General features: G+C 40.8%; 1 protein-coding gene across 1 annotated transcript in view; it reads right to left on the reverse strand.

The window, feature by feature from the left end:
• Positions 1-22,027, reverse strand: part of METAP1 (methionyl aminopeptidase 1) — a 66,820-nt gene that overhangs the window by 37,088 nt on the left and 7,705 nt on the right. Inside the window, exon 2 of the mRNA XM_003129313.5 lies at positions 526-577. Within this exon, the coding sequence (XP_003129361.1) occupies positions 526-577 (52 nt within the window). The remainder of the gene's footprint in view (positions 1-525; positions 578-22,027) is intronic.

Genomic DNA, 22,027 nt, shown 5'->3' on the forward strand with positions numbered 1-22,027 from the left:
CGCAGCCAAGAGTTTCACTTTGTGGTGTCTCCCAAAGTAACCTCAAAAAGGAAAACTAAACATTAGACTTCAAGTAAGAACATTAAAACACCAAAAAAACACAGTGATAAAATTCTGAGTTAGACAAAGCAACTGAAATTGAAACTAAAGAAAAACAAAAGCCATCTGATTAAATGAAGCCAGACAGCTCATGTGTACTTGCCTATACTTCTAGCAAAGGGAAGACGGTGCCAGATGCCAAAAGGTTAAGACATTTTCCGTTATTGCTCAAGTCAGATCCAACTACCCTAGCAACTATCTCGTGTTTTCATGTTACATATGTGATATAAGATTAACAAGGATATTACGCAGTCGCATTTTATTTACATGACTGCATACCACAAAGAACAAAAAATGTCCTAGTTCTAGGTTTCAGGATTATACTGTCAGAACATTCCAATATACGCTTTCAGAGCTGGAAGAATTCTTGTCCTTGGCAAAGAGCCACTTCTCAGACAAATGGTAGAGATGTGCGACTGTACTTACTTGCTTTCTTATGTAGTAACTTGTGAGTAGCCCAACTTCCTTTAAAGCATTCCTAAAAGGAACAAACAAGAAAATCAGTGTCACACCTTCCTTAATTACAAACATTTTAAGGGATGTTGTATATAAGAAATAGTTATTGGAAACTTTGTTTCGAAAAAATCAACATCTGTTAACTACTACATTAAATAGATGGAAAAGTTTAACAAATGATAATGTCTATTTTAAAAATCATTTCAGGGAGTTCCCGTTGTGATGCGATGGAAACAAATCCGAATAGGAACCATGAGGTTTCATGTTCAATCGCTGGCCTCAGTGGGTTAAGGATCTGGCGTTGCTATGAGCTGTGGTGTAGGTCACAGATGTGGTTCGGATTCCAAGTTGCTGTGGCTGTGGCGTAGGCCAGCAGCAACAGCTCTGATTAGATCCCTAGCCTGGGAACCTCCATATGCCGCAGGCGCAGCCCTAAAAGGATAAAAGAAAAAAAAAATTTTTTTTTCAAAAAGCAACCTAAACTTCAAATGACATACTTCGAATAAGCAAAAAAAAAAAAAACCCATTTACAATATAATACAGCTATATTTCAATTTTCTGTCATCAAATTATTTTGAAGTATTGAAACGAACCCTGAAAACAAGGAAAAAATTTGCAGATTCTTCCATAATTTATAGTAATTGGTCCTACCGACTTTGTCTGCTATGCACTGACAGCCCTCCTAGGCTAGACTGACCGAGCTATGAGGGAAGGGGCTTTGTCAAGCTTACCACTTTATCCCCAGAGGCAAGCAGAGTACCTGGCACATGACGGCGTTTCAATGAATACCTGAATTTGACCAGAATGGAAAATGACTAGAAAGACTAGACTTTTCACTTGGGAACACAGGTCTATGTGACATATTTCAGACACCAGTAGTGAGAAGTTTCTCAATTTGCCAAAATGAATGCAAGTAGTAAATTGAATTCAAGGAATAAACTCAAGTAATACATCAGAAAAATTATTCAACCAAACACAGAGTTTGTGTATGCTTTGATATTTACAGTCTGCAAAGAATTTAAAATTACTCAAATAACTCATTACAAGTACTAAGAAATTCCACAAATTCCTATAGGTTCTTTTGTCCATACTCGTGGCATGTGGAAGTTTCTAGGCCAAGGACTGAACCCATGCTAAAGCCAAGGTACTGCAGTGACAAGGCCAGATCCTTAACCTGCTTCGCCACAAGAGAATTCCTTCTACAAGTTTTAACTTTGCAAACACACACACGCACACACAAAATCACAGATAAGAGGAAAGCTAAGGAAAAAATAGAAAAAAAAAAAAAAAATCCCTAGAACTACGTAGTAATCAAACCCCATTTATGCCAGTGATGTTGAAGCTGCTCTCCCAAGATTTACTCCAAGGCCTCAGAGAGGCTGGTTTCTCCCTCTAGGGCTAGATCTTCACAACTTCCCCTTCATTCCCCTCCCATCTTCCTCAGCCAGCAAGAGCTGAGTCAAAATCCCCAGGTCACACCCATTATCTCCTACTACAACATAAAACCTGAAAAGACTTCAAACGTATAAAAAGGTTATCTGCAGAATTCCTGTCGTGGCTCAGCCGGTTAAGAACCCAACTAGATTCGGAGTTCCCATCACGGCGCAGTGGTTAAGGAATCTGACTAGGAACCATGAGGTTGCAGGTTCGATCCCTGGCCTTGCTCAGTGGGTTAAGGATCTGGCATTGCCATGAGCTGTGGTGTAGGCTGGCGGCTACAGCTCCGATTAGACCCCTAGCCTGGGAACCTCCACATGCCTCAAGAGTGGCCCTAGAAAAGGCAAAAAAAAAAAAAAAAAAAAAAAAAGAAAAGAAACCAACTAGATTCCATGAAGATGTGGGTTCAATCCCTGGCCTCGCTCAGTGGATTAAGGATTCAGTGTTGTAAGCTGCAGTGTAGGTCACAAACACAGCTCAGATCCGGCATTGCTATGGCTGTGATGCAGACTGGCAGCTGCAGCTCTGAGTTGACCCCTGGTCTGGGAACTTCCCTATGCCTCAGGTGCAGACCTAAAAAGAAAAAAAAAAGGTATCTGCAACATTAAAGATTTTTTTCATCTTTTTTTAGAGCTGCGCTCTTGTCACATGGAGGTTCCCAGGCTAGGAGTCGAATCAGAGCTGCAGCTGCCTGCCCACACCACAGCCACAGCAACGTGGGATCTGAGCTGCATCTGCAGCCTACACCACAGCTTACGGCAATGCTGGATCCTTAACAATGAGCTATGCCAGGGATCAAACCCACATCCTCATGGATACTAGTCAGGTTCATTAGCCACTGAGCCATGACAGGAACTCCTCAAAGATTTTTTTGAAACTAAAACTGAGCTCAGTCTTTTTGGAAGGATGGGAGATGTAGTTAGCAGAATAATGGAGCCGGAAGATGTCCATGTCCTAAAACTCAGAACCTGTAAATATGAAGGTTAAAATTAAGGTAAAGGGGAAATTAAAGCTGCTAATGAGCTGACCTGGAGACTGGGGAGACTGTCCCATCTTACCCAGATGGGACTAATGTGATCACAGGGTCCTTAAAGGTAACTGCAACATTAAAGATTTTTTATCTTTTTTTTAGAGCTTCACTCTTGTCTTATGGAGGTTCCATTGCTGTGGCTCTGGCGGAGGCCAGCAGCTGTAGCTCCAATTAGACCCCTAGCCTGGGAACCCCCATATGCCACGGATGCAGCCCTAAAAAGACAAAAGACAAAAAAAAAGAAACAAAGAAAGAAAATTCCCAAGAACTAAAATGGGAGTAAGTGATTTCTCCAGTACTAACCTATTACGTAAGAAAGGAACACTCAATGTTGAACTACAGTATGAAGACACTTAGAATAATAACTGTAAATTACCATTCACTAAATGGCCCTACACACCTATCTTTCATTGCATCCTCACAAAAACCCTGCATGGAAGATGGCATTGTCCCCATTTTACAAATGACAAAACTGAAGCACAAACTAAATAACCTGCCTATTACATAATAGAACCATGCGTGGCAGAACAAGGACTCAAAACCAGGATTACCTGACCACAGGTCCTGCTTTCTCACTGCAGTGTGGGGATGTGTGGCTGTCGGGGGTGCACACTCAAGTTCAAAGCACTGATGTAGCACCAAACTTGGAACTAGGAAACACAGGTGTGACTAAGCTGTACCATGTACTGGCTGTAGCATTATAAGCTCTAAAATGTTACCACTAAGTCTAGGAAATGGTGGAGTTCCCGTCGTGACCTCGTTGTAACTCAGCAGTTAACGAATCTGACTAATATCCATGAGGACGCAGGTTTGATCCTTGGCCTGGCTCAGTGGGTTAAGGCACTGCCCTGAGCTGTGGTGCAGGTCACAGATGCAGCACGGATCTGGCACTGCTGTCGCTGTGGTGTAGGCTGGCAGCTGCAGCTCCAATTCAACCCCTAGCCTGGGAACTTCCATATGCCATGGGTATGGCCCTGAAAAAACAAGGGAGGAAAAAAAAAAAAAAAAAGGTCTAGGAAGTGGTGATAATTATTAACCATTTTAATGGATCCTGAGCTGCTCCACCTATAAAGTGGGTTGACATCTCCAGGAGATCACCTAGCAAATCAAAGGAGATAATGCCAATAAACAACGTGTATGAAAGCAAAGTGTCTGGCACACAGCAAGTGTCAGTGTGCAGGAGCCCCTGACACACCAGTGCTCATCACCAAGCCCAGCGCTGGGCAGGTTTTCTCTACAACTGGGGGAGGAGAAACAAAGATTAACGTGGCCATATGCACAGACTCCTTCTAGTTGTAGATGGAAATGTGAACTATTCTCCTCACTTTGTAGGACAGGCTGCAAGCTGCCTGCCTCATGGACACTCTGCCTTTTCCTTAACAGCCACAGAACTCTGCTAGAGTGGAGTCCCGGTGTCCCTGCTAAAAGCACTCCATCCTAGCTGAAGACACAGGTGGCCATGTGACCCAGTCTGGCCAGCAAAAAATGTTAAGTCCAGCTGTTGGGTGGGGCTTCCAGAAAGCTGCTGAGAAAAAAGACTATCTTCTACCCTTTGCCCTTTCCCTGCTTCAAAGCCAGAGATGTTGCCTGAAGTGAAGCAGCCATCTTGTGACCGGGAAGTGACAAGCACACCCCAAGAAGCCCGAGTCCCTAATGACTCTGTGGAGCTGCTGTTCCAAGGCTCAACACGTCCACCTCAAGACCCCTCATCACAGATTAAAAACAATAACAAAGACATCACTGAAGATGCCTTTAAGAATTCCTGTTGTTTCTCAGTGGTAATGACTAGTATCTGTGAGGACACGAGTTCGATCCCTGGCCCTGCTCAGTGGGTTAAGGATCCGGCATTGCTGTGAGCTGCAGTGTAGGTTGCAGACAAGGCTCAGATCTGGTGTTGCTGTGGCTGTGGTGTAAGCCGGCAGCTGAACTCTGATTTGACTCCCAACCTGGGAACTTGGGAATTCCCATATGCTGCAGATGCAGCCCTATAAAGACGAAAAAGAAAGAAGGATTAAAAGATTATAAATTGAATATACTTAAAAAAAAACAAAGACACCTTTAGTTTTGGTAGCTAGGTAGCTATACTTTAGAAACTGAATTGGATTATGAGGTACAAAAACTTAAAGAACAACAAGATACGCAAATCAATCACTCACCTGTTTAATAAAAGACAAGTTTTTTTCACTTACATATACTTACTCAAGGACTCAATTCCCAATTATTCACGGTAATTTTTAATATTTTGGCCACGCCCATGGCATGCAGAAGTTCCCAGGCCAGGGATCGAACCCTCACCACAGCAGTGACAATGCTGGAGCCTTTAACCATTAGGCTAACAGGGAACTCCCTATTCACCATAATTTTTTAAATGGGGGAAGCAAAGGCACATGACTTATTTTAAGAAACCTTAACTCCAGTCCTCAATCTCAACCTCTTCTCCCTCTCCCCTCTCCAAACTATTCCTCCTTATCGATGTGACTGGAAAAAGTGACAAAACAGACTGGAGCTTCTTGTTTTCCTTCCTCCGGTCTAGCCTGCAGCAGAGACATATACGGTAGTAAGCAAGGAAAAGGTCAGGGATGGGACGAAGGGAGGGAGGAAAGAGAGACATTCAAGGCGGGGCCTAGAACCCCAGTCTGAGTCCACTGCGCATGGAGCGTGATGGGCGTGCATGGACTTTCCTCACTTCCAGCCTTAACGTCAGTGTTGCCCTAACTCCAGGCCAACCATGTGCACACCAACTACGCCTGGTACGATTCTCAATTCATTCTCATTATGCCAGCTTGTGACAACCAGCTGAAGGTCTGACCAGTGAGAACTAAGTACAGCTGAAGTGGCTTCTATGTCTCCCAGGTTACTGATAGAGCCAAGGCTGCAGCACCACCACGAATGGCCTTCCCTGAAGAAATTAAAGATTCCATATGCTATAAAGTATTTTCAAAACATATACATGCCCACTGCTAAATAAAGATGTCATTAAATCAGGATCCCCTTTCAAATTAAAAAAAAAATTAATAGGTAATTTGAAGAGGAAAACAGACTTCTAAAACTAGAAGAAACTTAAATTTTCTAGAAGATGAAATCTGCTGAGCAGTCGGTCTCCCCACTCAAAAGCAACTTTGTCATGTATCTTACGTAATAATTGACAGATTTTTTTTAAATGCTACTATGTTAATATAACTCAATGCAGATAACCATTTTTAAAATGAATTTTATGTTCTACAGACAATCGAACAATTTTAAATGCTTGCTCAAGGCCATATATAACATCTTATATGTCCAAATACTCAAAGGCAGGTTGAGACTGGAAAGTGAACATCTTTAATGTTTGATGATAGGCTGAGTATTCATTTCACTGTATCCTTTCCTGTAGTGCAATACTTTTTCAGGTCACTGAATACTTTGAGAATCTTGGGAAAACAATCATTCACCTCCATGGGGGGGGGGGGGATCCATGCGCATATGTGCATACAAGTCTACTCATTCACTCATATAAATACAGAGCACACCTTACAGCTACAGCAGTGCGCTAGATGCTAGGCATTTGGGAATGAACAATATGGCCCATTCTACACAAATATTACATGGCTAGTTACACAATTAACTACATAGTTTTAAGTCATAAGGACTAAAAAGAAAACATACACCGTGTTATGAAAAGAGGCTTAGAAGACAAGAGCTAGAGATACAGGCAGGGGTCAGAACAAGTTACAGATGCTGGTCTAGGGAGTTCCTGCTGTAGCTCAGCAGTAACGAACCCCACTAGTACCCACAAAGATGTGGGTTCAATCCCTGGCCTTACTCAGTGGGTAAAGGATCTAGCATTGCCTTGAGCTGTGGTGTAGGTCGCAGACACGGCTTCGATCCCCAGTTGCTGTGGCTATGGCGAGGGCCGGCAGCTACAGCTCCAATTCAACCCCTAACCTGGGAACTCCCACATGCCGCAGGTGTGGCCATAAAAAAGAAAAAAAAATCTGGTCTATTCTAATGACAAGAGAAAGCCATTAAAGGGTTTTAAATGAAGGGACAATCTGATGAAGACTTGAGTTTATGTCTTCCCTCATCTTCATCTACAAACCCCACATGAAATCTCTTTTGGAAGACAGAATGGTCCTGAGGAACTCTCTGAAACTGGTTTTTAATACAGGCGGCCCTTGCTTTGCACAGTGGTGTAGAACCATAAAAAACACCATTCAAGGGAGTTCCCGTCGTGGCACAGTGGTTAACGAATCCGACTAAGAACCAGGAGATTGAGGGTTCGATCCCTGCCCTTGCTCAGTGGCTTAAGGATCGGGTATTGCCGTGAGCTGTGGTGTGAGTCGCAGACGCTGCGTTGCTGTGGCTCTGGTGTAGGTTGGCAGCTACAGCTCTGATTAGACCCCTAGCCTGGGACCCTCCATATGCCGAGGAAGCGGCCCTAGAAAAGAAAAAAAAAAAAAACAAAAAAAAAAAAAAAACCCACCATTCAAGATATAAACTGTAAAAAGCAATCTTCATAATCAACAGGGAAAAGTACAATGTTCCATGACCTTCAAATTTTTTGTCATTTAAAAGTCTCTTACTCTAGGTTATAAATACACATGAAACTGAAAAAAAAAAAAGTAAACCTAATATTTGGTTATTATGCTATAACTTAAAACATTAGAAATATTGAAAATTAGAGTATTTTCTTTATTTAAAAACTTGGGAGTTCCCTGTTGGCCTAAAAGGTTAAGGATCTGGCACTGTGACTGCTGTGGTTCTGGTTACTATTGTGGTCTGAGTTCGATTCCTGGCTTGGGAACTTCCACATGCCATAGGAGTGACCAAAAAAAAAAACAAACAAAAACAAACACACACACAACAAACAAAAAACAACACTTATCAAGACTAGTTTGTATATATATGCCTTCTTCCCACTGTATAACTTGGTAAACAGAGTGAGCATCTTTTTTATGCTTGGCGAACTGTCATACTCCTCTCCAGGTTTGCAACAGCTTCCAAATTTTATCCTTTGTATTTTCAATACCTCTGAGAATTCCTTTACTGTAAAGTTTTTTGTTGATGTCACTTCTCCTGAAACACCATTCTTTTCATCACAACTATTTTCCTCATTTTTCAACAAGTCTGTCTGAGTTCCTCTGGATGGATGTCTAGTCTCTAGAAAGGGGGACAATGTCAGCATTCCTGTGGTCAGCTCTTTCTTGTACAGCTCCATTTATGTTCCTTTCAGCATTATCATGTAGCATTTCTTTTTTTTTTTTTTTCCTTTTTACAGCTGTAGGTGCAGCCATATGGAAGTGGAAGTTCCCAGGCTAGGGATCAAATCAGAGCCACAGATGCCAGCCTATGTCACAACCACAACGAGGCCAGATCCAAGCTGCGTCTGTGACCTACTCGGCATCACTGGATCCTTAAGCCACTTGAGCAAGGCCAGGGATTGAACCCACATCCTCTCAGATACTACATCAAGTTCTTAACCTGCTGAACCACAATGGGAACTTCCATGTAGCGTGTCTTTGTTGCACTTTCATCTTTGTTGGCCAATCCCTTCTTTCAGTTATCCATTTTTGTAAAATGTCACTTAAGTTTATCACCAAGAAACCAGAAAGCAACTAACTACAGGCTCTGCTGTCTGCAAGAAAACTGAGTGACAAATGCACAGGGACCAATCGCTGACAGGCTCTGAAAGAAGTGGAAGGACTGGTCACTGATCAAGATGCACAGCTGCGATTCACACAGTGAGTGATCTGAGGACTGAAGAGCTAGCAGGGACGTATGTCCTTTATGTCATTACCACGTTGTCGGAAGACCAGTTTAACTAATCTGTGGTAACTAAATTCATGCGTATCAAAACTGCAAAATAAGATCTGCCTTTATATAGTTGGCAACCTGATACAACCTATTTATAAAACTTTTCTAAATAGGTTATGTGAACAAAATACTTCTGCCTCACCCAGCATCTTTTTTTACCCTCATAGAAGCTGACGCATATTTCCTTAAATAAAACAACATCTCTATCCCAACCAATTCATTTAGAGAGCACAGAAGTTTACATACCAATTTAAATCGAGAAAGGGAGGAGGAAGGAATCAGAGTGAGGTCAAAGGAGCATTTTGAAATGTTACCAAAATTTAGTATTTTCGCCTAATTTTTTAATACTACGAAAAATATATTGTCTATTTATTATTAAGGATAATTTATAATTCATAAAGGGTTATAAGTAGGAACAACTCAAAACTCATATATTTCTAAAATTTACTTACTTTTGCATTTTTTATTTTATTTTATTTATTTTATTTTTTTTTAGGGCGGCACCGGAGCCATACAGAGGTTCCCAGGCTAGGGGTCTAATCGGAGCTGTAGCTGCCGGCCTACACCACAGCCACAGCAATGCCAGATCCAAGCCACATCTGCAACCTACACCACAGCTTATGGCAACGCCAGATCCTTAACCCACTGAGAGAGGCCAGGGTTCGAACCCGCAACATCATGGTTCCTAGTTGGATTTGTCTCCGCTGTACCACAACGGGAACTCCAAAACTCACATTTTTATTTTCTTTTTCGCCCACCCCATCGGTAGGCAGAATTCCCTAGGCGAGGGATTGAACCTGAGCCACAAGAGCCACCAGAGCTCCTGCACTGACAACGTGGGATCCTCAACCTCTGAGCCATACAGGAACTCCTCACGTTGTTTTCTAAACTAAGTTTAGGGCAGACGCTAAAATCATGGACTTAGACATCAGACAGACTTGAACTCTAGCTTGTTAACTTATTAGCTATAAGACTTGAAGAAAAAGTTTAATCTCTAAGTTCCACTTTCCTCAACAGTAGGAAAACTGTGTAAAAGTGTACAGCCAATAATATGTACTCAATGGTAATTACTACCAATTTTATTATTTCTAAAAGCAATTTAAGTTTTAAATTTGAAAAGATGATGCACCTAAATATCTTTAACATACATCAACCTGGCCCTGAATTCTTAGCTTATGAAAACTTACAGCAATTAGGCAGCTAGTGATGACCATGGGCTTTTCAGCTTACTAGCATCACTGACTGTGGAACCTACACACTAGAGAAGGGGATAAAAGCGTTGGGAAGAACCTGAAATTTGAACACACCCTCCAGTGAATACACAGATTTCACAGAGAAGAGCCTGCAGCTCAAGATGTGTGAACATAACGGGTGACCAATCTTTGGCAGAATTCTAAGCTACAAAGACACAAAAGCAAACCTTAGGAAGCCAGGTTTGGGGTTGTTTGTTTGTGTAAATTTTAATAAAACATTGAACAGAGACATTAGAAACCTCATTGTAAAAGAGATAAAAGCAAAGGATTCACAGATTTAGTCCAATACAAAACCCAAACAGAATGTATAGAGCAGCTATTTGAGGACTGTGGAAAGCAAACAGTAGCAAGCAGATTGGAGAACACCAAAACGTGAAGTACCACTGAACTGGTGATGAATTTACCATCACTCTCTCCTCCAAAATCACCAGGGGCAACATGGAAGTGGCCACCAGAGTACAAACACAGAGCTGTGCTGCAGCTCTCTAATTCTGGCTCAAAGAACAGGAAAGGGAATTCCTAGGGCTCAGAGCACAGTCTACCTTCTTTTCTCTTGTCTGTCCTCTCACACTCCAACCCCAACGATCTTGAGGTGGTGCCTCACAACATGAGCTTGCAGCAGCCCAAGTTCTGAGGAAAAGGCCTTTCCTCTCCGATCAGTGAAGCTGTGGTCTAGGAAGAGTAGACCTAAACGCCATTATTTTCTTCTCCCTGGGTCCTCCTGTCATCTGGCCTAGACATAAGCACAGTAACGAAGTACACGGTGAAGCAGGTAACTAAAACCCTAGCTTTCTGGCCACAGGACTAAAAATCAGTATTCCCAAGGACACAAAAAATACCATAAAGAAGCACCAGAAAGCAACCCCATAAAGTTGTTCATAATACAAAATACTGGAGTTCCTGTTGTGGTGCAGCAGAAACGAATCTGACTAGGAATCACGAAGTTGCAGGTTTGATCCCTGGCCTTGCTCAGTGGGCGCTGCTGTGAGCTGTGGTGTAGGTTGCAGAAGCAGCTCGGATCCTGCATGGCTGTGGCTGTGGCTATGGCCAGCAGCTGTAGCTCTGATTGGACTCCTAGCGTGGGAACCTCCATATGCCACAGGTGTGGCCCTAAAAAACAAAACAAAACAAAATATACATATATATATATATATATATATTGATACATGTAAGAACAGAACTAAGAGACTATCATCCAGATCTCTGGGAGAGATGTGACTAGCAAAGTCTTTGAAAACTGAACTGACACTGAAACCAAGATGGCAGGTTAGAGCTCATAGGCTGTATCTACCCAGATTAGTAGCCAACTAAAACTAAAACATCAACATTCTCCATAAGATTTAAACAAAACTCAAGATCTCATAATATAATATTCAAGATCTACAGAATACAATCAAAAATCATTCAGCATATAAAGAACCAAGATAGGAGTTCCCATCGTGGCTCAGTGGTTAACGAATCTGACTAGCATCCCTGAGGATGCGGGTTCAATGCCAGGTCTTGCTCAGCGGGTTAAGGACCCGGCATTGCCATAAGCTGTGGTGTAGGTTGCAGACACAGCTCAGATCCTCCGTTGCGATAGCTGTAGCTCTGATTTGAACCCTAGACTGGGAACCTCCATATGCCACAGGTGCAGCCCTAAAAAGCAAAAAAATTAGAAAAATAAAAAATAAAAGTCAAGTCATTAAAAAAAAAAAAAACCAAGACAATTTCAACTCACAAGGGAAGTAAGTCAACAGACACCAATGTTAAGATGACACCAACGGTAGCATTAACTGACAGACTTTAAAGTAGCTATTCTTAAAATGCTCCAACAATCCATCAAAAACACTCAAGTCAATGGAAAAAAAGAAAATCTTCACAAAGAAAAGAGGATATAAAAAAAACAAACAGGAGTTCCCGTAGTGGTGCAGTGGTTAATGAATCCGAGTAGAAACCTTGAGGCTGGGGGTTCGATCCCTGCCTCGCTCAGTGGGCTAAGGATCCGGCGTTGCCGTGAGCTGTGGTGTGGTCGCAGACTTAAGGATCCCACGTTGCTGTGGCTCTGGCGTAGGCCGGGGGCTACAGCTCCGATTCAACCCCTAGCCTGGGAACCTCCATATGCCGAGGAAGCGGCCCTAGAAAAGACAAAAATAAATAAAAACCAAATGAATATTTTAAAATTAAAAAATACAATAGCCCAAATAAAAAAACTAACTGGATGTACCTAAAAGCATAATAAAGATGACAGAGGAGGAGTTCCCGTCGTGGCGCAGTGGTTAACGAATCCGACTAGGAACCATGAGGTTGCGGGTTCGGTCCCTGCCCCTTGCTCAGTGGGTTGACGATCCGGCGTTGCTGTGAGCTGTGGTGTAGGTTGCAGACGTGGCTCGGATCCCGCTTTGATGTGGCTCTGGCGTAGGCCAGTGGCTACAGCTCCGATTCAACCCCTAGCCTGGGAACCTCCATATGCCGCGGGAGCGGCCCAAGAAATAGCAACAACAAAAGACAAAAAAAAGACAAAAAAAAAAAAAAAGATGACAGAGGAAAGATTCAGTGAACTAAAAGACCAAAAGAAAACATCCCATTTGAATACAGAAAAGGTTTTTTTAAAAAATGAACAGAGCCTCAGGACACATAACAATAACAAAGAAAATTACTAACAGTAAAGAGTAAAATTACATAAACATTTTTTAAAAGATCTATTAACTACAATAATATAACAGTCTAAATTGTATATATCTAACAACAGAATTTCAAAATACATGAAGCAGAAAATAACAGAGGTGTAAGGAGAAACAAAAATCCACAACATAATTGGAAACAAAATTTAACAATTATTATTGATGAAAACTCTCAGTAAACTAGAATTCCCTTGACTTGATAAAGATCGTCTCTGAATATCTATATATTATATCATACTGAATGTGAAAGTCACAATGAGGAAATCCTAAGATCAGGAACCAAAGACGTGCACTTTCAACATGCACATTTCAAGATCACACTGGAAGTCAACAATGCAACAAGGCAAGAAAAATATAAAAGGCATACAGACCAGAAAGTAAGAAATAAAACTGTCTCCATTCAACACTATGCCGAACAGAATTTAAACACTGTGATCCATCACCAGCTCCCAGAAAGGACTTTACATAGAAAAAAGTCATTGATTTAAACTGTATTAGTGAAGTTATTAAATGCTAAGCAAGTCACTCCACTAGATTACTAATTCTTCATATTGGTAAAATACAACCTCTAAATAATAAAAATGAGCAAACCCTGCCAGAATGTTATACAGCATAATTTTTAAACTCCTTCCAGTGGTCTACAAGCAAGTCCTTCCTTCCTCATTTTCAAATAAAGAAAACATAATAAAACGGAAAACTACCTGTTTATTCAAGAAGACCTACTAGATACAAGTAAGAGGAAGGAATATAGGAACATCAAAAAGTTCAGGAAAATGTCCTTTCAAGAAGACACAACAAGCTTATTTTATAAGTTCTAGAGATACTGCTACCAGCAACCACACTACCATACTGTGGTTCCATAGCTATAAGACTGGTACTTTTTTTTTTTTTTTTTTGTCTTTTTTGCCGTTTCTTGGGCCGCTCCCGCGGCATATGGAGGTTCCCAGGCTAAGGGTTGAATCAGAGCTGTAGTCGCCGGCCTACACCACAGCCACAGCAATGCTGGATCGGAGCCTCAGCTGCAACCTACACTGCAGCTCAAGGCAACACCAGATCCTTAACCCACTGGGCAAGAAGGCCAGGGATCAAACCCGCAACCTCATGGTTCCTAGTCTGATTCGTTAACCACTGAGCCACGACGGGAACTCCAAGACTGGTACTTCCAATTTCAAAACTTTCAATAAAAAGGAAGTGTAAGAAATGCCAAAATCAATCAATTAATATTAAATGAGTGCTTAATATATCAAAAGCTTTCCTGAATTTGAAAGTACCTATTTTGGATCTAAACAAAGGTATTCCATGTAAAATTGCTATTTAATACCCTCTTTATTTATTTATTTATTTATTTGTATTCATATTTTTTTTAAATACCAAAATTATTTCTAAGTAAAGGGCATAAAATATAAAATTGCCAGCCAGGTGTAGTTTTAAGTTAGAAACAAATGCTTTATAACCCTAGAAAGGAAAATACTTTCTCGAAATGTTATTTTTCAAGGACATTTTCCATGAAATATTTTAGCAGGATGTAGAACTCGGGGGATGTTATGCAAGAGAAGATAAAGGAAAACCCCAAGATGATGTGAGATGATCCCCTCCACCCCGAAAAGAAAAACAACAACAACATTATACAACAGAGCTAGAGATCAACTAAGCCAGGTTGGAGAGGTTAGAAAAACTCTAGAAGAGACTTCAATACCACAAAACCCTGAGTTACAATTACCGCTCATTGGTAACGAACCCAGCTAGTACCCATGAGGACTCGGGTTTGATCCCTGGCCTCTCAGTAGGTTAAAGGATCTGGTGTTGCCATGAGCTGTGGTACAGGTTGCAGATACACCTTGCATCTGGCATTGCTGTGGGTGTGGTGTAGGCCAGTGGCCGCAGCTCCAATTTGACCCCAACCCTGGGAACTTCCATATGCGTGGGTGTGGCCCTAAAAAAAAAAAAAAAAAAAAAACACAAAACCAAGTGAAAGAATACCAGTGTGTTTAAATCATACCAAGAAAAAATTTACAAAACTGGAGAAAGGGTTGGGGTAAAGATAAGCACATAGAAAGCTAAGTAAGGAAGTTGCAAAGGAAAAGAAAGTAATCACAATGTAACAATAATACATTAAATAAAATATGTAACATTCACATAGTGCCTACTATGTGCTCGTCACTATTCTAATCACTTTACATATGTTAACTCCTAACAACCCTATAATGTAGATACAGTTTAAACAGTACCCACTTAATAGATGAGAAAAGCTGAGCTGCACAGAAGCTACGTGACTGGCCAAAGGTCACACAGCTGCTAAGTGGCAAGCAGACTACATGACTCAAAACCACTTTACAAGTCAGAAGACAGGCATGTGGCAGGTGAGGAGTGCATAGCTAAACCCTCTTTTTCTGTTCCAGGGAGCCTAGAAGAAGGCCTAAAACCAGATTATCAACACAGAGCAATGGAGGAGGGAGTTCCTACTGTAGCCCATTGGGTTAAAATCTGATGTTGCTGCGGCTGTGGCAGGGGGCAGCTCTGGTTCAGATTTATCCCTGGCCTAGGAACTTCCACTGCTGAAGGGGCAGCCAAAAAAGAAAAACAGAGCATTATAATCATATTTTTTTAGAGATATGGGATTAAATATCAAAATAATCTGTTAAGAAAAAATGAGTTCTGGGGATATACAGTACAACATGATGACTGTAGTTGTATTGTTTGAAAGTTGCTTAAGAGCAAACCTTAACAAGTTTTCAATCACAAGGGGGAAAAATTGAAACAATGTGAGGTAATAGATATCAGCTAAACATACTGTGGAAGGATTTCACAATATATACATATCTATACCTTAAACTTACACAATATTATGTCAATAATATTTCTCAATAAAACTTGGGAAAAAATGTTGAAAGAGATATCTGGAACAGGATGTAAGGAATATAGAATATTTGACTCCAGGCGTGTGCATGTCTTTTCAAGAATCAAAGCCTTATTTAAGAAATAATAATTAGGATAATCTCTAAAATGTACAGTGCATGTATATTAAGGTCCTTTCCTACAGACAGTATTTTAAGTTTTCCATTTCCAGCTGCCTGACGATTCCATCTATAGCACACGGAATTCTACCCAATATTCTGTGATAATCTATATGGGGACAGAATATGAAAAAGAATGGATATGTGTATATGTATAACTGAATCACTTTGTTGTACAGCAGAAATTGACAGAAAACAATGTAAATCGACTATAATAGAAAAAATAAACTTAAAAAATTATCACAACACTGTAAATCAACTATACTTCCATAAAACTTTAAAAACATGAACAAAAAAAGACAAATTGTTTTCTTATTCTATGTTAAGGCATCCTGCCACTTGAAGCAGACTTTAAACCAATTAATATGACATTAAGGCAATGTCTATACTTTCTGTTCACTGTGTGACTGGACAAGTTATTCTTTGCCCCACAAGTGAGCATCCCTCCAGGGGCCCACACACAGTTCACCACTTTCAGCCTCCTTCCTGGGGCACATCTCTTATGATAAACAAGACTTGCAGACTGGCATCAAGAAAAACAACACAGGAGTTCCCTCGTGGCTCGGCAGTTAATAAACCCGACTGGCAAACATGAGGACGCAGGTTTGATCCCTTGCCTTGCTCAGTGGGTTAAGGATCTGGCGTTGCCATGAGCTGTGGTATAGTTTGCAGGATCAGCTTGGATCCTGCGTTGCTGTGGCTGTGGTGTAGGCCACAGCTACAGCTCTGACTCGACCCCTAGCCTGCGAACCTCCATATGCCATGAGTGTGGCCCTAGAAAGACAAAAAAAAGAAAAAGAAAAATGACATAAAATAGATAAGTAACACAGGGAAATTTATTCAATACTGTGTAATAACCTATATGGGAGAAAAATCCAAAAAGGAATGGAGATACGTATATGCATAACTGATTTACTTTGCTGTACACCTGAAATAACACAACTCTGTACGTAAGTCAATTATACTCCAATAAAAAAATTTTTTAAATATCAAAAAGAGTACAATCACTGTGGTAAACAGTATGGAGGTACCTCAGAAAACAAAGTATAGATCTACCATAGATCCAGCAATCCCACTCCTGGCATCTATCTGGACAAAACTTTCATTCGAAAAAATATATGCACCCCTATGTTCACTGCAGCACTGTTCACAACAGCCAAGACATGGAAACGACCTAAATGTCTGCTGACAGATGAATGGATTACGAAGACACAGTACATGTACACAACGGAATACTACTCAGCCATAAAAAGCACAACATAATGCCATTTGCAGCAACATAGATGGAACTAGACACTCTCATATTAAGTAAAGTAAGTCAGAAGGAGAAAGACAAATACCATATGATACCACGTATCTGGAATCTAATATTTGGCACAAATGAACCTAGCTATAGGAGAAAAAAAAAAAAAAAAAAAAACTCATGGACATGGAGAACAGAGCTGTGGTTGCCAAGGGGAGGGAGTAGAATGGACTGGGAGTTTGGGGTTGGTAGATGCAAACTATTGCATTTGGAACAGATAGGCAATGGAGATTCTGCTGTATAACACAGGGAACTATATCTGATCACTTGTGATGGAACATGATGGAGGATAATGTGAGGAAAAAAATGTAAGTATATGTGTAACTGCGTCACTTTGCTATACAGAAAAAATTGACAGAACATTGTAAATCAGCTATAATAAAGTTAAAAACAGGAGTTCCCATTGTGGCTTAGTGGTTAACGAACCCAACTAGCATCATGAGGACTCAGGTTTGACCCATGGCCTCGCTCAATGGGTCAAGGATCCGGTGTTGCTGTGAGCTGTGGTGTAGGTCGCAGATGCAGCATGGATCTGGAGTTGCTGTGGCTGTGGTGTAGGTCAGCAGGTACAGCTCCAACTGGACCCCTTACCTGGGAACCTCCATATGCCGGGGTGCAGCCCTAAAAAGACAAAAAGACAAAAATAAATAAATTAATAAAATTAAATTAAAAACAAAAAAGATTACTTAACATGATTAAAAAAAACCAGCTCATTAAAAGCAAAGCCAGGTGTGGGGGAGGGGGAGATTGGTGATTTCTTTTTGGGGGGCGGGGTTTACAGCATGCAGTGGCTTGATGTAGGATCTCAGTTCCCAGAGCAGGGGCTGAAGCCAGGCCACAGCAGTAAAAGCATCACTAAACCACCAGGGAACTTCCAAGCCCTGTTGAGACAGTATCCACGCCCTTAGCCTCTATGTAATACATATATAATAGTCTGAAAAGATAAGAAACCAAACTGTTAACATTCTCTTAGAATATGATGATGACACCTTTCACTTCATACACTTCTGTTTTAAATTTATGCAAAGATCATGTACTGCTTTCTATAACAAATAACAAATGCAATTATTTATATTCTGAAATAATATAGTCAGTGAATCAGCAAGGTCTGTACCCCTACTAACAATCACTTTATTTCCCTCAAGTTCTGTGCTCAGATTCCTCACCACTGTAAAGCTAATCCACTGGCCGCTGAAACACACATGCCTCAGCTTGCTCCTTCATCCAAAAACACAGCCTTAGCCTGGAAGAACGTCCTCTCCTTCACCCTAATACACTCCTTCGTATGTGTTTATTTTTCAATTTATCCGAAGCCAGTTCTTCCTTGCCTCCTTCAGGAGGCCTCCAGGACCCTACCTATACCATTTTTTAGCTATTTACTATGGCACTTTGAAAAACTGCCCACTGGTGGTTTTATTTGTGTCTTCCATAAAGCCATCAGCAAAGTTCCTTGAAGATGTCACTACCACTCCCCTAGAGGCAAGGACACTGCAGTGGCATGGAGCAACTTAGCAGACATTCCTACCAGAAACAAGAGCTCCCTCAAGACACGGTGGATTCCAGAACTGGGATAGGGAAACTACAAGGTAAATCTTATTGGTCTTGGGCCAGAAAGCTAAGGAAAAATCAGATACCAATGAAGAAGGGTCAAAAGGATATAGAATCCACCTCAAAGGTGGTATCATGGGATTAAAGACCACCAGGAGAAAGATTTTTGAGGAAATGCATATCCTCACAGCACCAGAGCGCCATTCCTCAGATTACACGGCAGTTAGCTGCAAAGTAAAAAATGCATGTTCACAACAGTGAGCTGCTAGCAACCTCCTTAACCCAGTGATCAAATTAAGAAGTGGGACAAATAGGCATTCTGTGCCTCCTAATGTGATATAATATGAAGTATACAGCATCACTTACAAGTTTTGTTCAGTCAATCTTGACAGAAACAAATTAGGCCTTTGGGCCTAATTTCTGGCCTACGGAATAGACAAGGAATAAAAGAACAATTTAAAGACACTATGAGGGAACAATCAGATAATCAATAATGTGCAACATTCTATAAGACAACTGACCAGTCTCTTCAAAATGTCAGTGTAATGAAAATAAACATAAAAGGACTGTTCCAAGGTTAAAAAAAAAAAAAAAAAACTAACAAACACGATAATCAAATGCTGCTTGATAAGATCTTGATTCCCAAAAAATAACAAAAAAACACAACTGCTGAAGATGCTTAGGAGATAACTGAGAAGTTTGAATATTGACTATTAGGTGATAATAGGGGATTCCTGTCAATAGTCTTACATGTAATCATGGGAATGTAAGTTAAGAAAGAATATTCTTGTCGTTAGAAGATGCATGCTGAACATTTAATTGGTGTGGTGTCATAAGGTCTGTGACTTATTCTCAAATGTCTCAACAAATACATATACAAATGCAATACAAACACAAAGACACATAAATAAACCATTAGCAAAATATTTAGGTGATGGATATACTGCAATTAATTATAAGATTCTTCTTTGGGAGTTCCCATGGTGGCACAGCAGAAACGAATCCAAATAGGAACCATGAGGTTTCGGGTTCAATCCCTGGCCTTGCTCAGGGGGTTATGGATCCAGCGTTGCTGTGAGCTGTGGTGTAGGTTGCAGACACGACTCCAATCCTGCATTGTTATGGCTGTGGTGTAGGCTGGCAGCTACAGCTCTGATTCAACTCCTAGCCTGGGAACCTCCATATGCCAAGGGTGCAGCCCTAAAAAGCAAATAAAAAAAAGATTCTTCTTTAAACTTTATGTTTGAAATTTTCCACACTAAAAGGCCAGTGAAAGCCACAAAATAATTAAGGAAAAAAATTCCTTGTCTATAACTTTCACTTCGTACCTTGTCATCTTTTTTTTTTTTTTTTTCAGGGCCTCAACTGCACATATGGAAGTTCGCAGGCTAGGGGTCAAATCAGAGCTGCAGCTGCCGGCCTATGCCTCAGCAACAGAAATGCCTGATCTGAGCTGCGTCTGTGACTCAATCTTGGCAGCACCAGATTCTTAACCCACTGAGCCAGGCCAGGGATCGAACCCACATCCTCATGGATACTAGTCGTTTTGTTTCCTCTGAGCCACGAGGGGAACTCCTCGCTTAACTTTTTTTTTTTTTTTTTAAGGGCCACGCCTGTAGCATAGTTCCCAGGCTAGGGGTCCAATCAGAGCTACAGCTACTGGCCTACACCACAGCCAAGGCAAAGCCAGATCCGAGCATCGTCTGCAACCTACACCACAGCTCACGGCAATGCTGGATCCTCATGGTTCCTAGTCGGATTTGTTAACACTGCACCATGATGAGAACTCCTTATTTAACTTTTTTAAAGTACTTCTTGGAGTTCCCTTTGTGGTTCACTGGAAACCAATGTGACTAGGAACCATGAGGACACAGGTTCAATCCCTGGCCTTGGTCAGTGGGTTAAGTATCCTGCGTTGCTGTGAGTTGTGGTGTAGGTCACAGACGTGGCTCAGATCTGGTGTTGCTGTGGCTGTGGTGTACGCTCGCGGCTACAGCTCTGATTGGACCCCTAGCCTGGGAACCTCCATGTGCCGCGGGTTCAGCCCTAAAAACACACACACAAAAGTACTTCCTGTCCAGATAAGTAACCACAACCCTTAAGGGCAGTTAAAGTTTTGCAGGTTTACAGATATGAAAAAAGCCCAACAAATGCTGTAATGCATAACAGAACAGACCAGACTGACAAAAATCAAAATGTCTTCTAATACCAAGTCCTAGTTAGGATATGGAACAATATACTTTCTCATGATGCACGTATAAGCACAATCACACTGAAAAACAATTTGGTATCATCAAAGCAGAGCTGAATGCACATCCTATGACTCAAGAATTTTTCTCCTAGGTACATACTCAAGAGAAACTCTTGCACAGGCACCAGGAGTTAAGACACAAGAATGTTTAAACTGGCACCATTTATAACAGCAAAACCTAGAACCCAAATTTCCATCAACAAGGAATGAATTGATATATTAATTCACTGAAATACCGCACAGGAGTGAAAATGAATGAACTAGAGTGACAGGTAAATGGATAAATCTCAAGAACAGAATGTTAAATAAAGAAAGCAAGCTGCAGAATTCTTATAGTGATTTCACTTATAAAAATTTCAAAAACATCAAAACTAAACAATGCATTATCGGAGTTCCCATCATGGCTCAGTGGTTAACGACTAGGAATCATGAGGTTGTGGGTTCGATCCCTGGCCTCACTCAGTGGGTTAAGGATCCGGCATTGTGGTGAGCTGTGGTGTAGGTCGAAGACACGGCTCAGATCCTGCATTGCTCTGGCTGTGGTGTAGGCCGTTGGCTACAGCTCCATTTAGACCCCTAGGCCTGGGAACCTCCATATGCCACGAGTGCAGCCCTAGAAAAGACAAAAAAAAAAAAAAAAAAAAAAAAAAAAAGCATTATCTAAGGAATCAAATATATGGAAAAGCAAATGAATAATAAACGCAAAATTCAGAACAGGGAATACCTCTTGAGTGAGAGACACTTAGGAGCTGTTTATTAGTTTAACTAATAGTGCTCTTTTTAATAATTTAGGTGGTAAGTATTGAGCCATTTACTATATATCAATCATGTTTCTTTGATCCAATGGATGATATACCATTAGTTTTTACTCTAGTCAACATTTAATAAAAACTGAATAAAAAAAAAAAGATCCTGACTTTAAGGCGCTTAAAAACTTTGATTCAAAAGCAATACTGGGTGCTCCATTCTTGTATCTAACTACCTAATTGTTAAGGATTTGGCATCAAAAGTGTTGTGGCTCAGGTTTGATCTCTGCCCTGAGAACTTGTACATGGCTTGGGGAAAACAAGCACACAAACAAACAAAAGCAATACTAAATTACTCACATAATGACTGCATTTATATTTTTCTCTCCATTTGTTTAATGGTGAATAATGCAAAGTTATCATTATTCAAATAG

The sequence above is a fragment of the Sus scrofa genome, chromosome 8 (genome assembly GCF_000003025.6).
Source record: "Sus scrofa isolate TJ Tabasco breed Duroc chromosome 8, Sscrofa11.1, whole genome shotgun sequence".
Taxonomy (NCBI): Eukaryota; Metazoa; Chordata; class Mammalia; order Artiodactyla; family Suidae; genus Sus; species Sus scrofa.